This window comes from Neofelis nebulosa, chromosome 4 (genome assembly GCF_028018385.1).
Source record: "Neofelis nebulosa isolate mNeoNeb1 chromosome 4, mNeoNeb1.pri, whole genome shotgun sequence".
Taxonomy (NCBI): Eukaryota; Metazoa; Chordata; class Mammalia; order Carnivora; family Felidae; genus Neofelis; species Neofelis nebulosa.
The window spans coordinates 84,718,741-84,737,038 of record NC_080785.1 but is presented as its reverse complement, the minus strand read 5'-3'; the positions used below and the strand labels follow the sequence as shown (position 1 = coordinate 84,737,038).

The 18,298-nt window shown below is 34.6% G+C and overlaps 1 protein-coding gene across 1 annotated transcript in view; it reads right to left on the bottom strand.

Moving 5' to 3' along the window:
• Positions 1–18,298, bottom strand: part of SEMA3C (semaphorin 3C) — a 177,511-nt gene that overhangs the window by 21,308 nt on the left and 137,905 nt on the right. Inside the window, exons 13-14 of the mRNA XM_058725269.1 lie at positions 3,651–3,739; positions 454–495 (exon numbers count right to left, since the gene is read on the bottom strand). Coding sequence (XP_058581252.1) covers positions 454–495; positions 3,651–3,739 — 131 coding nt within the window. The remainder of the gene's footprint in view (positions 1–453; positions 496–3,650; positions 3,740–18,298) is intronic.

The window sequence follows — 18,298 nt, the reverse complement described above, 5'->3', positions numbered from 1 at the left end:
TAGAAATAAGCATAAAAGAATGCATTGCACATTTCAAACATGTGATAGCAGCAGTGACTCAAAAGAGGATTGATATTCCAAGCCCCTGAGAATGTCTGTGATGTTATAGTAGCCCAAACATTATGCCGAGTTCTTCCTACAAAAAGATTACTTTTATTTTGGTTGGCTTCACACACTGTAATATTTGAGACTATAGGATATACAAAATGTTGGAATATCTTGCTGTGTATATTTATATGTTCTCCTCTGATGGGCTTTTATACAAAATAGACCTATTTTGTCTTCCATTAATGGCTTGTAAATGATGTACCAAAATTAAAGGTGATTCTGTGGTATCCTGTAAATAGTATTAGTTATTTTTCTAATACTAAAATTAATATTTTACAGAATATATTTTTCATCATAGTAAAGGTTTATAACATGCAAATAAAATAAAAACGGGGTTGTTTTTACCTTTTTGGATGAAATTTTCAGTGTTGTTATAGGAGCATGATTCTGAAAATTAAAAAGAAAAGGGGGGTCAGCTGTTAAAATAATTTTTTAAAAATATTTACATTAAAAATGTTCTCCTTTCTTTTAAAATTCAAGAAATCATCATTTCTCTATATATGCATGTATACTTTCAAAGTTTAGCAACACTTGTCTATAAACTACATTTCCTTTGCTGGTGATAAAGATGGGTTGTGACACATATCTATGCTTAAACTAAAAAAAAAGTAGCAATTATAACACATGATCAACACAGTCATTAGAAAAGGAACAAAAATTTGAGAAATTTGAAAGAATTGAAAAAATTACATCTTGGAATATTGAACCTAATGAATAAAACTTAGGCTTGAATGGGGTGGGTAAGATGCTGTGGAATGGTACCCCATGTTATTCTTCCACAGCAGAAGCACTATCTGCATAAGATACACTACCTTGCACCTGCCAGAGGTTGCTTTGGAAGGATGTATTAGAACGAATCATGCTTATTAATTCTTCTGTTGCAAACAAAGAAATATTGTTAGAAAATGTCCTCTTGATAAATGTGAATTAGTGAAAGTACCTAAGAATTTTCTGAAATAGTAATCCTTTTTGAAAGTCACTCTATTCATAAACTTTATTCTTAAACAAAATATACTTCCTTTCAAAATTAGACTTGTGATAACCTGATAAATATCTGTGAAGTTTCATTTGAATAGCTCCAGTGAGAGAAAGCACTCAAAATTAACTGTACCTACAATTATTTCGTTTCTAGAGGTATATGTTCTTACACATGTTCAAAAGAGAAAATGGTAATATATCTAAACATTCATTTGCCACAGGTTTTGATCATTGTTTAGAAACACACACACACATACAAACCATATTGCAATTTATATAAGTTAAGTTTGAGGAAGCTGGATGTATTTTCAGGAAATATTCTGGACAGAGGATTAAAAGAAGAAATTATGGTTCTGCACTCTATAAAATAAACAAAGGGTCTGGTTTTTAAAAGTTACATTGTGTTTTCTGCAATATATCAGGGTGACACTTAGCTAAGGAATTTGTTTCAGTTCAAATGCATTATTTCCTCACGTGCTAATCACAGTATATCATACACACCCAGTTATTTTTACCTCACATCAGAAAATATGACACAAATACCATGTTGAAGACAGTAAGTAACTTGTATTTGGTAACTGTGTCTCTGTTTAGCCATATCAATCACTCGCATAGGGTTCCATAAGAAAGCTCAACTTTTTTTAGTCTTGACTGACTCTATTTTTCCACTGAGAGTTTATTCTTCATGATAATAACACCAGCATAACTTATATAACAGACCATAAGTAGTTAGCACATGATCAGAATGACTCACATTTCTTTAAGAGTTTTCCATAACTTATATGTTTGGGTTTGTGTCAAACTCACTTAGTTAAAGTTTTCTGCTTATTAAAAACTGATATTTCAGAATTAAAAATGAAGCTCTGCAATAATAATAATTTTTTCTATCTTCAGGAAAATTCCAGAATAAAGTACTTTGCAATTTTGGCCAAGCCAAGTTGTCCTTATTGAATCGAATGAGGAAAACATATTTTATCTATAATGCAATTTTGGTTAATCTAGTGAAATGATCAATTCTTTTATAAAGCAAGGCATAGAAAAAGCACTTGAAGGTACATAGTTAACATTTGGTAAGCACAACATTAATGCGCTAATTATGAAGAACCTTAAGCCAAAGTGAGTCTAGCATTAAAAATTGTAAATTTAATAACATTCTGGAAAAATTGCCAGAGTTCCTCAGATTTCATTTGATTATTTAAGAAAATGTTTTTCTTTAAATTTAAAATTTATTAGCATAACCCAAAAAAATGCATCTTGATCACTTACATGCTTATAAATTTAGTAATATATGTTCCCATATATTAATAAGTTAATATATTCTGAGTCTGCTCAACTAAGCAAAGCAACTTACTGACCCAGCAATAGCCTGCTCCTGGGAGTCCTACAGTGCTAATTTTACTGTTAAAGGCTGACTCTGGGGGCGCCTGGGTGGCTCAGTCAGTTGAGTATCCGACTTCAGCTCAGGCCATGATCTCACAGTCCGTGAGTTCGAGCCCCGCATCGGGCTCTGTGCTGACAGCTCAGAGCCTGGAACCTGCTTCGGATTCTGTGTCTCCCTCTCTCTGACCCTCCCCCGTTCATGCTCTGTCTCTCGCTGTCTCAAAAATAAATAAATATTAAAAAAAAAAATAAAGGCTGACTGGTCTTTTGAAATCCATGGGCTTTTTTTTTTTTCCTTAATTGATTAATTTGGAAATAGTAGTCTGCAATAGGATTGATTCCATGGCAAAGTATCTTCGTAGTCCTAACAGATCCTCTGGCTGTGTTTCATCCATTTTTCCAAGTATTTATCAGATAAACCACTCGAACTTCAATGACTTTCATCTTAAGGAAGGAAGGGTGTGCAGAACACCACAAATCTGCTCTCCGGGATCACAGATACATAAAGAACAGGCACCTTTTTCTGAGCAGGTTATGTCTTTCAGGAATGAACTTCCTTCTGTGTGCCTTTTTATTGTTGCTGTATACTGTTTTTCTTTCTTTCTTTTTTTTTAAGCCCACATTTAAGAACAAAGAGAACAATAATGAAATCTCAAGTTCAGCAGAACATGAGTTTTGAGTGGTAAAGAGACAACATTTGTTTTATGTAACCAGAGTGACATCTGAATTGAAAGCAATAAAACAAGAGAAAGCAAAGTAGTTTTTCTTAAAATTCCTGGATAAAAAATTATGAGAAAGTTTATCTAACAATCAATAATGTAAAGCATTTAAGTTTCAGCGGCTTGTGAAGCAAATGATAAAAGCCCTTTCACGGCAAATCTTTTAGACCTTGACCACAAAAGCCCATTTATAAAAATAATGATGACCAAAATTCTTGGAGTCGTGATAATCGCTGAAAAAAACTAATCTTTTAATGTTAAGATAACTTCTAATGCATAAAAAAAAAAACACTTCAGTAAAATATTTGCTCTATATTTCTCACTTTATCTAGCGTTTCCTACCCTCAAAAATTTATGACATTTATTTGATCTTTTATCAAGTATTTTTTCCTCCCAAGTGGCCCTAAGATGAAATAGTTCCATCCATCACGCATGTTCCGAGATTAACAAAAGAGATGTTCAAACCTTAAAGACTTCTAACTCCTCCAGAATGAGCTCACCCCTGGAAGAGCTATTAGCAGGGAGAACCACCACCTTCTGCACAGTGCCTCGATCTGAATCAAAGAAAAAAGAAAAAAAAAAAAACAAACCTCAATGCAATGTAGGAAAGAAAGACATTTAAACACAAACCCACTGGCTTAGAATTTAGAATATTATTTATGTAATTAATTAGTCATCAAGAAAATACCATGTATATTCAACTATTACCATTTGCCACATTCTAATTTTATTCCAAATTTCATGTTTATTTTATTTTATTTTTTTTCAAACTTCGTATGTTTAAATTGAGGTAATATATAATTCAGACTGAACTAATAAGAACATCTTATATTTTGTACCTATTTGGTGCAGTCAGAACTATGAAAGAAGAGAATGTCTGAATGTCTTATAAACTCAGAAGTTCTGTTTCTGAACCAAGTGTGTATTCTTTAAATATTAATACATTATTGTAAGTTTGGCCCTTAAGAATATTAGTTAAACCTCCAAACCAACGTCATAAAGTCACACTCCCAGGTTTTCATTAACACTGATACATAATGATTTGAGTATCTGAGAAAAAAGATGAATTCACAAACGAATTTTTATAATTGTACTATAAGCACTAGCACTGGAAATTTACATTTGATCTGTGGCCATGAGAGATTTCAGACACAATAAAATGTTTAACTCGCAATTCAAAATAATGTTCAAAGCAGAAACATAAATGTGTTATCATGTCAGATGTGGACACGTATTTACAGAATAATTCTACTGTTTTCACACACATACACACACATTTGAGAGAATTTTTTGGATATTCTTAAAATTCAGGGGAAAATATGAAATTACATGGTCCAAATAAACTGAAGCAAAAAAAAAAAAAAATTACTCATGTTTCCAATGAGATTGCCCCAATCTCATTTATTTGTCACTCAATAAATTGTCACTCAATTTATTTGAGTGACACCCAAATAAATGTAATACATACAGAAAATGTTATTTATGCCAATATTCTTAGTTAAATAGTTTCATATGTCACATAAGCATTTTATAGACATATAATTTTGCCACTCTACCAATCACATACATTTTAGGTTTAAAAGAAATTAGTTGAGATTCGGCAACGTGGGGTTAAAGCAAATTTGTGAATGAATGATATAGTAAAAATGTATTTCCTCACCAAAATATTAAAATATTACAATACAATACAAAATATTACAATATTACAATAATTAATGAGCTGTATCATAAACATCAAGTCATTAGTTTTAAGTATGAACATGTAACTGTGGGTGTATAATTTGTAAAGGTATATTATGGTCAACAGATACTGGAATATTTAAAAATTCCGTTGAGAAATGTCAATAAGAGTTCATTTAAATTGAGTTGTACAGGACTTTAATCATTTAGTGATGAATCCCTAATTCCCAAATCTCACATCTCAAAGTGGTCTGTATTCCACAGGCAAGAGTATCTCTGACATAAAAGATCACATTTCACATTGATAGTTTCTATCTTATCAACCTAAATTGAAAGATTCAAAATAATTCTTACTTTTTGAAAAGTAATCTCTACACCCAACGTGGGGCTCAAACTCATGACCCCAAGATCAAGAGTCAAATGCTCTACTGACTGAGCCAGCCAGGTGCCCCTCAAACAATTCTTATAAAAAATAAACTCTACTTTAAAATGTTACCAACTAAGGGGCGCCTGGGTGGCTCAGTGGGTTGAGTGACTGACTTTGGCTCAGGCCATGATCTCACGGTTTGTGAGTTCGAGCCCTGCGTCAGGTTCTGTGCTGATAGCTCAGAGCCTGGAGCCTGCTTCTGATTCTGTGTCTCCCTCTCTCTCTCTGCCCCTCCCCCACTCATGCTCTGTCTCAGAAGTAAATAAAGATTAAAAAAATTTTAAATAAAATGTTACCAACTAAAAAATTAAAACCTATTAATTATAATAAAAATGTTTGTACTGAAGAACAAGACCTAGAGATTTTGCCAGACCAATCCCTGTGCCCTGTGAGGATACAAAGTATGAGCACCTGATTTTAGAAGTTCCAAACTCTAAACTTGATAGCAACTGGTACTATTTTTCTTGGAAGATCGGCAAATGTGTGCATAAATTTGAAGTGAAAAACATTGGGCGATGCTGTGCAGAGACAGGTCACAATTAAAATGGATGAGTATGGTTGCAGGTGTTTCCCAGTTTCTATTAACAATTCATCACCAAGAGCCTTGGAAACTTCTAAGGGAATAGGATGTACCAAAAACCCGAAAATAAAAACTTTGAAATTGTAACAGCTAGGTCAGGATTTGTGTAGTATTGTGTGTGAGCACGTGTATGGGCGTGTATGAAGAACGAGAGTGTAAAACCATCTTTGTTTTAAATCATGTTATCATAGGCATTATATTTTCTTTTCTTTTCTTTTTTTTAAAGAGGTCACAGCAGAGGTTTATGGTTCCTTGCTGCAGCTTGTAGCCATTCTTCACGACAGCAATGACCTCTTTCTTGAGCAGAGACAGAGCAGAAACTGTGTAACCATACTCTCAAATAAAACTTCATGAAAAAGAATCTTGATTACAGGGATTCCCAAAGATAAAACTATCAGCTCTGAAAAGAATTAAGTATTCTCAAATGAGACAACTGGCTCCTGTTTTTAACGTAACGTTTTAACTTACTATGTGAGCCATATTTCACACAAATCATCATTACTTTTGAAAGGATCCACAACAAATACGCACACACTTTATTCATGCCATTTATAAAATATTACCCAAAGAGCGGCTATAAAAATGGTTTAATAAAAAGATAAAGCAATACATGCTTTTGACTCCTTTGCAATAAAAGCTAGAGCATCACTTTTATTTATTGCTTGTCTTTCTATTTTAGCTATTTTTTTTGTTGTGCTGGTAATGATGAGTAGATTCCCTTTTATTTTAAGGCCATTAAGATAAAAATATATTTTTCTAACAAATAAAACTGACTGTCAACTTGTCTGAAATTCTTGCAAAAAAAATAAGCAAATTCAAAAATTGGTAACATTTGTATTTGAAAATCAAGTTCAAACAAAATCATCGAAATGCAAGATCCCCAGAGAGAAACACATATTTATTGGATGCCCACGATGTGTCTGGCTCTATGATAAAAATATATTATTTAAGTCTGACATTGAAGAAAGTAAATATCCATTTTAGTTCCTTTACTTTTCCACCTTTAGGCATGTACTGGTACTTATGAGCCAGTATTTCTGCATGTTCTTCATTACACTGGTTCAACTTTCATCAGTACATCACAAATGAATATATCGGTTCTTACTAGAATTCCATATATTAAAGTTTTATGTTCATAAGTTAGAATAGTCATTCAAATGTGTGGATTCAAATACGAATAGAATAGCTTTAAATCTTTGTGGTGTTATTAATCATCATTATTAATTTAGGTTTCATGAGACCTTAAAGTTATGTAATTTGGGAAAGCTTCTTTTAAAATAATATAAAAATACAAAAAGAGTTGTTTGTGTCTTCCCCCAAACAATTACAAAGAGGAACTCTAAATTTTATGCTAAGTCCACCTCTAATAATTAGTTTAGCTTTCTAAAAAAAAAAAGAAAGAAAGAAAATTGTCCATAAATTTGGACAATGCATTCCTTACATTGAAGAATCTCTATCTAATGAAATCTAATCTATAATATCTTATCAGTAGAATTTTATTGTCCAAGATCATCTTTCACAAGTTAGCAAAAGGTTGAAAATTTTCTTCTTCAGTTAAATCTACTGCTCTGTTTCTTTTATTGATTAGCCTTTATTCTACGGCTACCAAGAATGCATTCAATCTCTTTTTTACATCCCTCCACATTTATCTTTATAATTTCTTCTTCTGGTCTAAGCATGAGCACTCACTTCTGGTATACTTATCCAAATTCAAATCCAAATCTTATTGCTTGTCTTTCTCTGGGCACTGTGCGATTGGCATTATCCTATTTAAAATGTGGTGCTCAGAATTTTACCTGATTATGTAGTTATTTTACCAAATGCCACACCTCACTGAAACTGGACTATTTAAAAGACACAGCAGTAGGGACACCTGGGTGACTCAGTCAGTTAAGCATCTGACTCTTGATTTTTGAAGGTCATGATCTCACAGATCATGTGGTGGAGCCCCACATGGGGCTCTGTGCTGACAGCACTGAGCCTGCCTAGGATTGTGTCTCCCTCTCTCTCTGCCTATCCCCTGTTCATGCTCTCTCTCTCAAAATAAACATTAAATGCACACACGCACACACGCGCGCGCGCACACACACACACACACACACACACACACAGTTCTAGTAGTTGATCAACAACTTAGGTGATTGGTCAAGATCTCTAGTACTTGCGGCCAGGGGAAAAAGTATCCTAACTCTACGCTATTTTCAAGGTTCTACTCTGGATATCTTTATATTTCTGCCTTCATTACAAACTGCCTGTTTCCCACTGTCTCTAGTTCAGATTCTGAAGACATACGTCTAATTTGGTCCAATTTAATCTCGACTAAGGAACAACATATACTAGTATTTAGAGACCGATCAGTTGTCAACGCTTAAGTATCCTTTCATTCAGTTTTGACACCAGAGAAGAGCCAATACACAGGTAATTGCCAATGGCTACTCCCTAAGTAGACCCATGTTAATGGGATAGTTACTCTCAAAATGCAGTCATGGTAGATGTCTATAGCTTTTTTTTCAAGACATACAAATCCTTCAGTTTCCCATATAGAAAACACTTTTGAGGTCAATAACTAAGTTGACTTGGGTTATCCGCCACCCATTTTCACTCACTGATTTAACACAAAATTACTGAGTGCCTTCAGCGTGTCAGGTGTCATATCCAGTATGGATGCAAAAATAAATAGGCAGAGCACTCAACAGTTTATGGTCTAGAATTTATGGTTTTTTAAGTAGTAAGTGTGTTCCCATTAAAATGTTAGTCATTGAAAGATACACATTCCAGAATATCCATAAAATTTCCAATTACTTATGTCTACATAAAGCCATCTCTGTACCTTTTAGTTTGAAGATGATAATATAGTTATCAAATGTCTGCTTTCTGAGGGTAGTGAGAATGGCATTCCTTGAATATACTCAAAACATAAATCCTTTCTATTGTTTTATAGAATTTGAGGTATTGCTTTTATTTCCTTGGGGTAAGCTCCATACCTATCATACATTTACAGTGAAGCCGAGTATACTTTTTCCCTTAAGCCTCAGTTTGCTTGTGTGTAAATATAAATAATAATTATACCTTTGTAATGGATATCTAAGGCCTACCCTCAATCACTTCCCTTTCTTTTGATAATAACACCCTGAAACATCTTTTGAAAACACGTCTCTCATTCTCAATCTATACAGTTAAGGAATGGTGTGTGTATCTCTCGTCCAGCTCCAGGGAGATGCCATGACTTAGGCCTGTCCAATAAGAGTATTCCTTTACCCTGGTGATTCATGAAGGAGTGGGCACAGAAACAAGTCAGGGCCCAGCGTTCCCTGGGAATTAGAGATTTGTGAGCCTCCTTCTTTGTGAGATCAGGGCTATTAAAGACTTGTAAATCTGGAGGAGCAGGGCCATCCTTCTGACAACATGCAGGGACTCCATGTGAGAATGAACAATACAGAGGAAAGTAGAATTGAAAGAGGGTGAGATAAATTCCTGAAAACATCATTTAAGCACAAATTCAGTTATGTCTGCGGTTTCCTTCTGCACTTCTCAGTTGAACATACACACGCACACAGACACAAACACACATACAACACATTAATGTTTTAAACTAGATTAAGAAAGATATAAGGTCACTTTCAGTTAAAAGAGTTCTGACTAATAAAAACTAAATGAATAATACACGGAAATTGCTTAGCATGATCATAGTATGCCCTCAATAAGTACAAGTCATTTTTTATTTATAGTTCAATCACTTACTAAATTTTTGACATTATTGGAGTCAACATTTTTTTTCTAAGCCCCAATTTTCTCATCTGTGAGATACAGAAAACAGTCATACCTTGAATATATTGAAGCATTGTGATGTGAATCAAGCAGGACAAGTTTTATTAAGTGATTTGCATGATACAAACCTATATACAAAGATAGCATAGTAGACTCACCAATGCACATTAGTAATTTTAATTTTCTTTTGTTTCACTGAATCCTTAAAGAAAATTCCCCAGACAAGCTTCTTTCCTGCTATATATACATTTTATACCATCTAGGATTTTTTTTTCTTTCTAATACAAGGAATCATAGCAATATTATTCCTAAACCTTTCCACTGTCTGCAGACAAAAGAACAGCTTGCATTTATAGCACAGTAAACGTTGGCTGTCTCAAAAAAGTGATCAAACATAGCTCATCACACAGCAGGTCATTTGAATGGTCCTATGTCTATCTATCAGCAGAGTCTCATTTAAAATATAATCCTGAGGGTGTTTCACTGGAAATGGCCATGCCAAACTGTCTGCTTGCCACTGGTCACCTGGGGATCTGGGAGAACACTGCCTCCTTAATCAGATCTAGTCAGACTCCTTCCCCAATTGCTAATCTGTCAAAATAATCTAGTCAGGGCTGGCTTCCTGGCTGTAAGACCTGTTCAGTCCCTCAAAGTCTTGCAGTCAGAGACCCGTACTTGGTTTAATGCTTTGCTGTCACCTCCTTGAACTTCTTAATAATTTTAAACAAGTGACTCTGATTCTTCAATTTACACCAGGCTCTGCAAATTGTGTAGCCAATCTGATTCTAGGTTTTGGTAATTAATGTACCTGCTAAGGAGTGGCCTTATTCAATTTAGTTAAGAAACACACAAATTCCGAAGGCATATACTCAAGACTTTCTTCTTTTTCCTCTATATTCACCGTGGTGCCTCTAGATGTCGACCCAAGCAGCCCTACATATGATTTCAGAGCCAATTATTGCAAGTAAATCAGTGGTAGTATTTACTATTAAAATTAGTATTATAAAAGATAAAATCAGTATATTTGTTAAATGGCAATTCTTCCTTTATCATAATTTTTGAAGCATTTGTTTATTAAAATAAAGAAACAACTGAAGCTCCCCCAAACCTGCAATAACTGTGTGTGACAAATGAAAGCTTTATATATAAATGAGGGCCAAATGACTAGACATCCTACCTTGTAAGTTTCTATAATTAGATCTTACCAGTTGGTTGATTTCTTTCATGTTAGTTAGAATATGTATTCATAATAGATTTTTTTCTGTTAGGTTATCAAACTGCTACATTCTTTTAATGGTTTTATCAAATATACTTTTAAAAAGTGGCAATTCTATTCATGAATGTTCTCCTCTTACCAAAAGAAAAGAAAGAAAAGAAAAGAAAAGAAAAGAAAAGAAAAGAAAAGGAAAAGGGAAAAAGAAAAGAAATTTCTGAACTAGGTCATTTAGCACAATTTCTCACACTTAGCAGAGCTTTTCACACCCAATGTGAAAAGGTAATTTAAGTGCTGTGATATTGACAACCTTCAGCAACAGTCCCTAGGGCAGTTAGAATCCCACTGGGTCATCAAAGGCATCTTAGTGTCTCTATTTGAGGGGAGGCCCTTGGAAAGGCAGTATCAACAAATGCTATCTATTCAGCATCTCCTAAAGTGCAATAGTGTAAAAAGTTTGTAGGGTAAAGTAAATTTGGATAGTACTGGGTTAACCTAAGTTAAAGAGGTTTCTTTGCTGTTTGCTGAAGAACCTTTCAGAACTGTTAAAATATTTTTCTGCAGTGTAAAGAAAATACAGAATTCAGTGACTTTCAAGTGTATTTGCTGACACCATTAATGTCATCTCACTCCTAAGAAACTACCATTCAGGTTTAGAGACCATATTCTGTTGAAAAAATAGTTTCTCAAAATGTGGTGTTCAAACTATCTCACTCAAAATCACCTAGGGAGTCTCCTAGAAAATTTGCGTGTTGTTTCCTATGTCAGATCACAGACTTACTATAATTTTTAGAAGTGTTAATTTTAAACAAACTTTACAGAAGAAATGCATATCTGCTCAAACATTTGCAAATCACAGAATATGAACAGTACAATTCCTTGTACGCTATTTTGTTTCTTGGCAGTTGTATTTGTCAAAAAAAGAGACTACTAAATTAGTTTTTTATACATATGTTAATTTTAATTTTCTTTCTGCTTCAGTTTAGCTTAAAAACATATTTTCTACTAATAAATAAAATTAATTACTGAATTGGAATGTACTAAAATACTTTGGGAGAGTCTCCAAGCAAATTATAATAAAAAGTTTCAGACATTTTGAAAATTATATTATATAATTATGAAGATATATGTGATTTGTATATAAAGTATATATATGAAAAAGTACATATATTTTTTAAAGTTTGCATATATGAAATTACAAAAATACCCACTTAATCTGCAAATCTTAAAATAATGATAAAACCTAGGGTTGGCATGGATATAAGAAAATAGATGTTTCAAACGCTTGGTAGAAATACATTCCAAAACATCTTTCTGGAGGGCAATATGGCAGCTGGCCATGATGAAGTAACCGATACTGGAATAGCCTTCCTGCAGTAAACAACTATGAAACTGACAAACTAAATGAGGTAATTCTTTCTAAGTAATGGATAGTAGATAGCACATGACTAAAAGAAGAAAAACTCACAAGATAATCTTCACAAGATAATCATCATCACCTCACTTTCTGCCTAGGAAAAATCTCCCAACAGAGATTCAAAGAGCTGCTGTCCAGGTAGTAGTGCATGGTGGTCCCACTGAGAAGAGGAGGCAGGATGTAAGAAACTGGGGCAACAGAAGCAAAGTAATTCTGTGGCACGTGGTATCAGACAGACAAAGCTGTGCAGAAATGGGGTTCCAGAAGTCCATGTGGAAATTCCCTATGATTTTTTTGCTGATACCTAGGATATATGTTTGCAGGATAGGACCTCCCAGGGCTTAACAGTTTGCAGCTGCTATGCAGACAACAGAACAGATAAACTATAGTTTCAGGATTTCTGGGAGGAGCAATCCTAGGTGAAGTGGGAGCTCTGGCCCTACCAGAGTGCACAGATTTCACTAACACCTTCTTAAAACTGCTGGCATCCAACTAACATGAAAAGCCTGAGCCTATGAGAGTAAGTGCCACATTTTAGAGTAAGACCTAAGTTTAGAGCTATCCGAACAAAACTTGTAACCAAGACCTGGTAAGACATATAAGGGAGATGGTTTGGAATTTGAGCCCTGCTAAATTAGAGTGACTTACCTTGAGCACAAGATAGTTAACAAAGAGTAAAACAAGCCTAAACCCATTCTAGCTGACTGTCTGCCAGAACAAGAATTAATACTTTTCCCCTGAAGACAGAACCTAAGGCCAAAATATTACCTGTAATGTCCAGTATTCAACAACAATGAGAATCATTATACATGGAGATAGAGAGAGAAAGAAAGAGAGAGAGAGAGAGAGTGTGTGTGTTTAGGGGAGAAATGTGTGGTCAATAGGCAAGAAGAAAAAAAAGTTAAAATTATCCAGGTGTTAAACTTAGCAAACTTAGCAAATCCAGGTGTCATTTGCTAAATTTATAGTCTAACTCCATAGACTTAGTAGCAGACTGGAGTTGAAAGAATAAAGAGGGGCACCTGGGTGGTTCAGTGGGTTAAGCATCTAACTTTAGCTCAGGTCATGATCTCATGGTTCTTGAGTTTGAGACCCACATGAGGCTCTGTGCTGTCAAAACAGAGCCTGCTTCAGATACTGTGTCCCCCTCTCTGCCCCTCCCCCACTTGCGCTCTGTCTCTCTCAAAATAAATAAACTTAAAAAAAAAAAAAGGAAGGAAGAGTCAATGAGTTGAAGCCATATCAATAGAAATTATCCACTTGCAAGAACACAGAAAAAAAATGAGTGAATAAAGTGAACAGTCTTTTGGGCATATGTGACATTATTAAACCTTCTAATATAAGTACAATTAGAGCTCTGAACAGACAGTAGGGAGAGATTGGAAAGAAAAAATATGTGAAGAAATAATGGCTGAAAACTTTCCAAATTCAATGAAAAATATTATGTTGTACATCTAGAAATGCAGTGAGACTCAAGCTGAATACAGCCCAAGTTGAATAGAGCCACCCCTAGGCACATTATATTTAAACTGTTGACACCAAAAGCTATAGAAAAAAACTTGGAGGAAAAAAAAGAAAAACAGAAGAAAGACATCATGTCATGAGAACAAGGGATATCGTTATTGATGACATTTTATTAGAAATAATGGAGGCCAGAAGATAATGGGATGACTTTTTTAAATGGTGGAAAAAAAAAGTTAACGCAGAATTCTATATCCAGTGAAAATATTCTTTAAAAATGAAGATGAACTCAATCATTCTTTCGATAAATAAAATCTGGGAAAAGCTGTTGCCTGCAGATCTCCTGCACTTGTGAAGAGATGCTGAAGAATGTGTTTTAGTCAAAAGGGAAATAATACAAAATGGGAACTCGGGTTTACAGGAAGAACAAAGAGAACCAGATATGACCTTCTTTCTATCAGAGCTGATTGAGTTGCAAATATCTTTGCAAACTTCTGCAGCCATTTGTAAGTAGGACAATGGTTGACATAAGGACAAAGCTGATTCCTGCTCCCTGCTAAGGAGAACAGAGCCCAAAACTCCAAAGAAAGAAGCTAGAGCCCTAGTGAAACGACATCTAAAGCCATTCTACCATTGTTTTTCAGATTTGTGAACCAATAAATCTTTACTAAAAAAGCAAGCAGGATTTCTTAGAATCTCAAGTGCCAGTAAAATAAAATCTCCCCTTCCCCCCAAAAGAGCCAAGCAGAGCCATTTGTGATACCTTACAGAGTGAAAATATAATCAGCATTTATAGTATAATACTTCTATATCAGTAGATTACACTCCATTTTTAATGTAGGCCCGTTATCTTTTTTTTTTCAGTTCTATCCTTCTTTTTTTTCAATATATGAAATTTATTGTCAAATTGGTTTCCATACAACACCCAGTGCTCATCCCAAAAGGTGCCCTCCTCAATACCCATCACCCACCCTCCCCTCCCTCCCACCGCCCATCAACCCTCAGTTTGTTCTCAGTTTTTAACAGTCTCTTATGCTTTGGTTCTCTCCCACTCTAACCTCTTTTTTTTTTTTCCTTCCCCTCCCCCATGGGTTTCTGTTAAGTTTCTCAGGATCCACATAAGAGTGAAAACATATGGTATCTGTCTTTCTCTGTATGGCTTATTTCACTTAGCATCACACTCTCCAGTTCCATCCACGTTGCTACAAAGGTAGGCCCGTTATCTTTTTTCTGCAAGTCTAATTTTCAAAAGTTTTGTTTTGTTTTGTTTTAAATTCCTTTGGTGGTAAAATCTGTACTGATTTGAACTAATTTGATCACAAAACCTGACCTGCACTTTTACTTCCAGCTATTTATGTTTTTTTATTTATTGCATTTGGTTTCAAGATTTCTACGTCTCAATGCAGAAATAGTACTATGTACTTTATGGGGTGTGGTCCAAGGTTCTGCAAGCCATTTTACCTAATATATATACACAATCACCTTTTTTTCTTAAAGTTTATTTTATTTTGGGGGGGAGAGAGAGAGAGAAGAGAGAGAAAGAATGAATAGGGGAGAGAGAGAGGAGATAGAGAATCCCAAGCAGGGATTCTGCACTGGCAGCACAGAGCCTGATGTGGGGCTCAAACTCACTAACTGTGAGATCATGACCTGAGCCAAAACCAAGAATCGGATGCTTAACTGACTGAGCCACCCAGGCACCTCCTCACCTTTTTCTATTCAAATACTTCTGAAGGTCAAAATATATTTGGTTTCAAATAGGAAATATAAATGAGGATGGCTTGTTCTTTCTTTTTTCCTTTTTTATTCATCAACTTGATTAAAAAATAAGCATGTGAAAATTGAGCAATTGAAAAATAATTTAAAAGCTATAGTTAAGCAAAGCTATAGACTGAAATTATGTTCCAGTTATTACTAAAATGATAAAGTAGAATGTAAATATTCAAAAGCAGACCTACTGGAGCTACTCTAATTCAGGACACTGCTACTGAGATCACCTAATAGCATTTACACTGGAAGGGATACAACCAATTAGCACTGTTCCCTCATAGGCTGACCACTGAGTCTCTCTGAGCCACTATGCTCTCCGATGGTTCTTTTCGCAGTTAGATCTCACCAGTAGGTAAACATTGTTCTTAACAGCCTAGTTAATGGCGGTTCCTACACCACTCCTGAAAAAGAAAATACACCTACATCCTCTAACCTACAATAGTGTCCTCTATATTCACTGTATCCATTCTGGTTTTACACTTCCAATTGGGATAAACTCTCGGTAAAATGTGGACAGACCTTACACACACCTGACAAGGCTGTGCACAATCAAAGGAGAGGGCCTATGTGAACCTTCCTTGTAAAGTCTATGGAGAATATAACCAATTTTACTCTCTGTGGTCTGAAATTTTCCTTCTTTATTCCCACTCTTTGTTACGTAACATTATTTACTATTCTTGTATATCAATGTTTTATTTTTATCTATTATTTCCAGACAAAAGAAATAAATGCCTCCTACACTGCCAGCCGATTCACCCAACATCTGCAGTTTCTTTCTCCTCTTTTTCTAATATAGGGTACACAAATTTAAGTAATACTGAAAATAATTATACAGACATTACTGATTTCCTGTTTCCTCCCACAAGGATATTTACTCTATAAAACAAGAGGCATTTATGTATTTTGTTCACTGCTATGCCTAGTGAGTAGAATAGTAGTATCAGGATTTATGATAGGAATTCAGAATATTTACGTATGTACATACATACTTATATGTATTTGTATTTTTAGATATATATGATTGATTATTTATATATATATATATATATATATATATATATATATATATATATATTATGTAGATACAAGTATACATGTACCTGCTGAATACTTACTAACATCTAGGGAGTCCATTCAGGGTTTTACACATAACATCTCATTCAATCTTTGAAATAAGTTCATAAAGTAGGTATAACTAAGAAAGTAAAGCTTAGAGGTGTTACATAATTTGCAAAGGTCATAATACTGACAAGTAATAGAGGGCAGGATTTAAACCTATGTCCTCTGAAGTCAAAGTTATGTTGTCTAATTCTTAGTCTAGAATTCATCCAAGGATAACTTATTATACTTATTCTAACAAGCTGGTCTATATTTAACAAGGTTTTGGAAAAATCCCAACCAAAATTAGAATTGGCCATTATGATGAAGATCTCTGGAAATTTTAATTTGCCATTTCACGTTGCCATATGTAGATCTAGAATATCACAGGTAAGCACACACGTACTTACATCCATTACTGCTGTGTAAAAACTCAAGAGGTTTTTATTTAGATAAGTTAATTAAAAAGTAGTCTTCTGGAGAAAAGTTGAACGAGAAATCTTAATGCCAACAATTTTATTAAATCAGCAATTCTATAAGAAATAATGAAATTTATAAATTTTATAATAGTTTACAACATAATATGTTTGTTTGTTCTGGTTCTAGAAGCTAATTTTCTCTGTGAGGATTAGAAAAAAAATTAATTTAGCATGAGACTATGTGATAATCCATCCACATATGCATTATTACAGTTTCCTAGTGATACAACTAAAGAGCGCTCAAATAGGGCCTCAGAAATCACTAAAATTAATGTTTTAGGGTGTTGTAAACTACTAAAACATATAGATCATATTTTAGTATCATCATTGCATTATATAATGAATAATTATTTCAATTTAATTTAAAATAAATAAACTTACTTTGAATAATGCAGGTGTACATTCTCTGTAGGGTGTAACTAATCCCACACAGTATGCAACAACTAAATTTGCAAAGATTCAAAACTGGGGCTAACTCTTTCTATTTAACCTTCCAACATCCGGGGAAAGAATCACTCATCTGCGATTCATAAATTTTATGGTCACTAATTAACTTGTTTTCCTGCACCATTTTTATCATAAGATAGGCTGTTGGGTATTCGTTGTCAGAGTTTAAAGTGCATATTGGATGCTCCATGGCCCGGAGCATCTACCTATGTTTCTGGGTGCTTGGGTACAGAGAAGAGCTTTCCCTTCTTTATTTGGTCATCTCTCAACCTAGCATTTACTTGCCCTTGTTGACCTCCTCCTACTTCCTCCTGTTCACATCTCATTCTTTTCACTGGAATGGCAATCCCCCTCTCAAATCTTGCTGGTACAAAAGGAGACAGGGTAATGAGGAAAGGAGCATATTACAAGGTCACTCAGACACAGCTGTGCCACATCTGATGCTCTTGACCATTGCTTCTTTCCCACCTGTTGCTGTCTTTGATCCAGGAGACCATGATGTTACTTCCTCCTCTTCTGTTACTTTCATAATTGCTCCTTCTTCATTTCTTTGGTAAATATTCTTTATTTTCGTACCCTTCAATGAGCACCCCAGAGTTAAATTTTTATCTGCACCGTCTCCTAGGGTGGCCTCAAGGATTGTCATGGATTCAGCTAACACCTACATCACTATTGACTCCCGTATCTATATCTCTAGCACAGCCCTTTCTGCTGAAGTGTATCTACAACAACACTCTCTGACTTATTCATCTGGATGGTCCCCCAAATGTTTA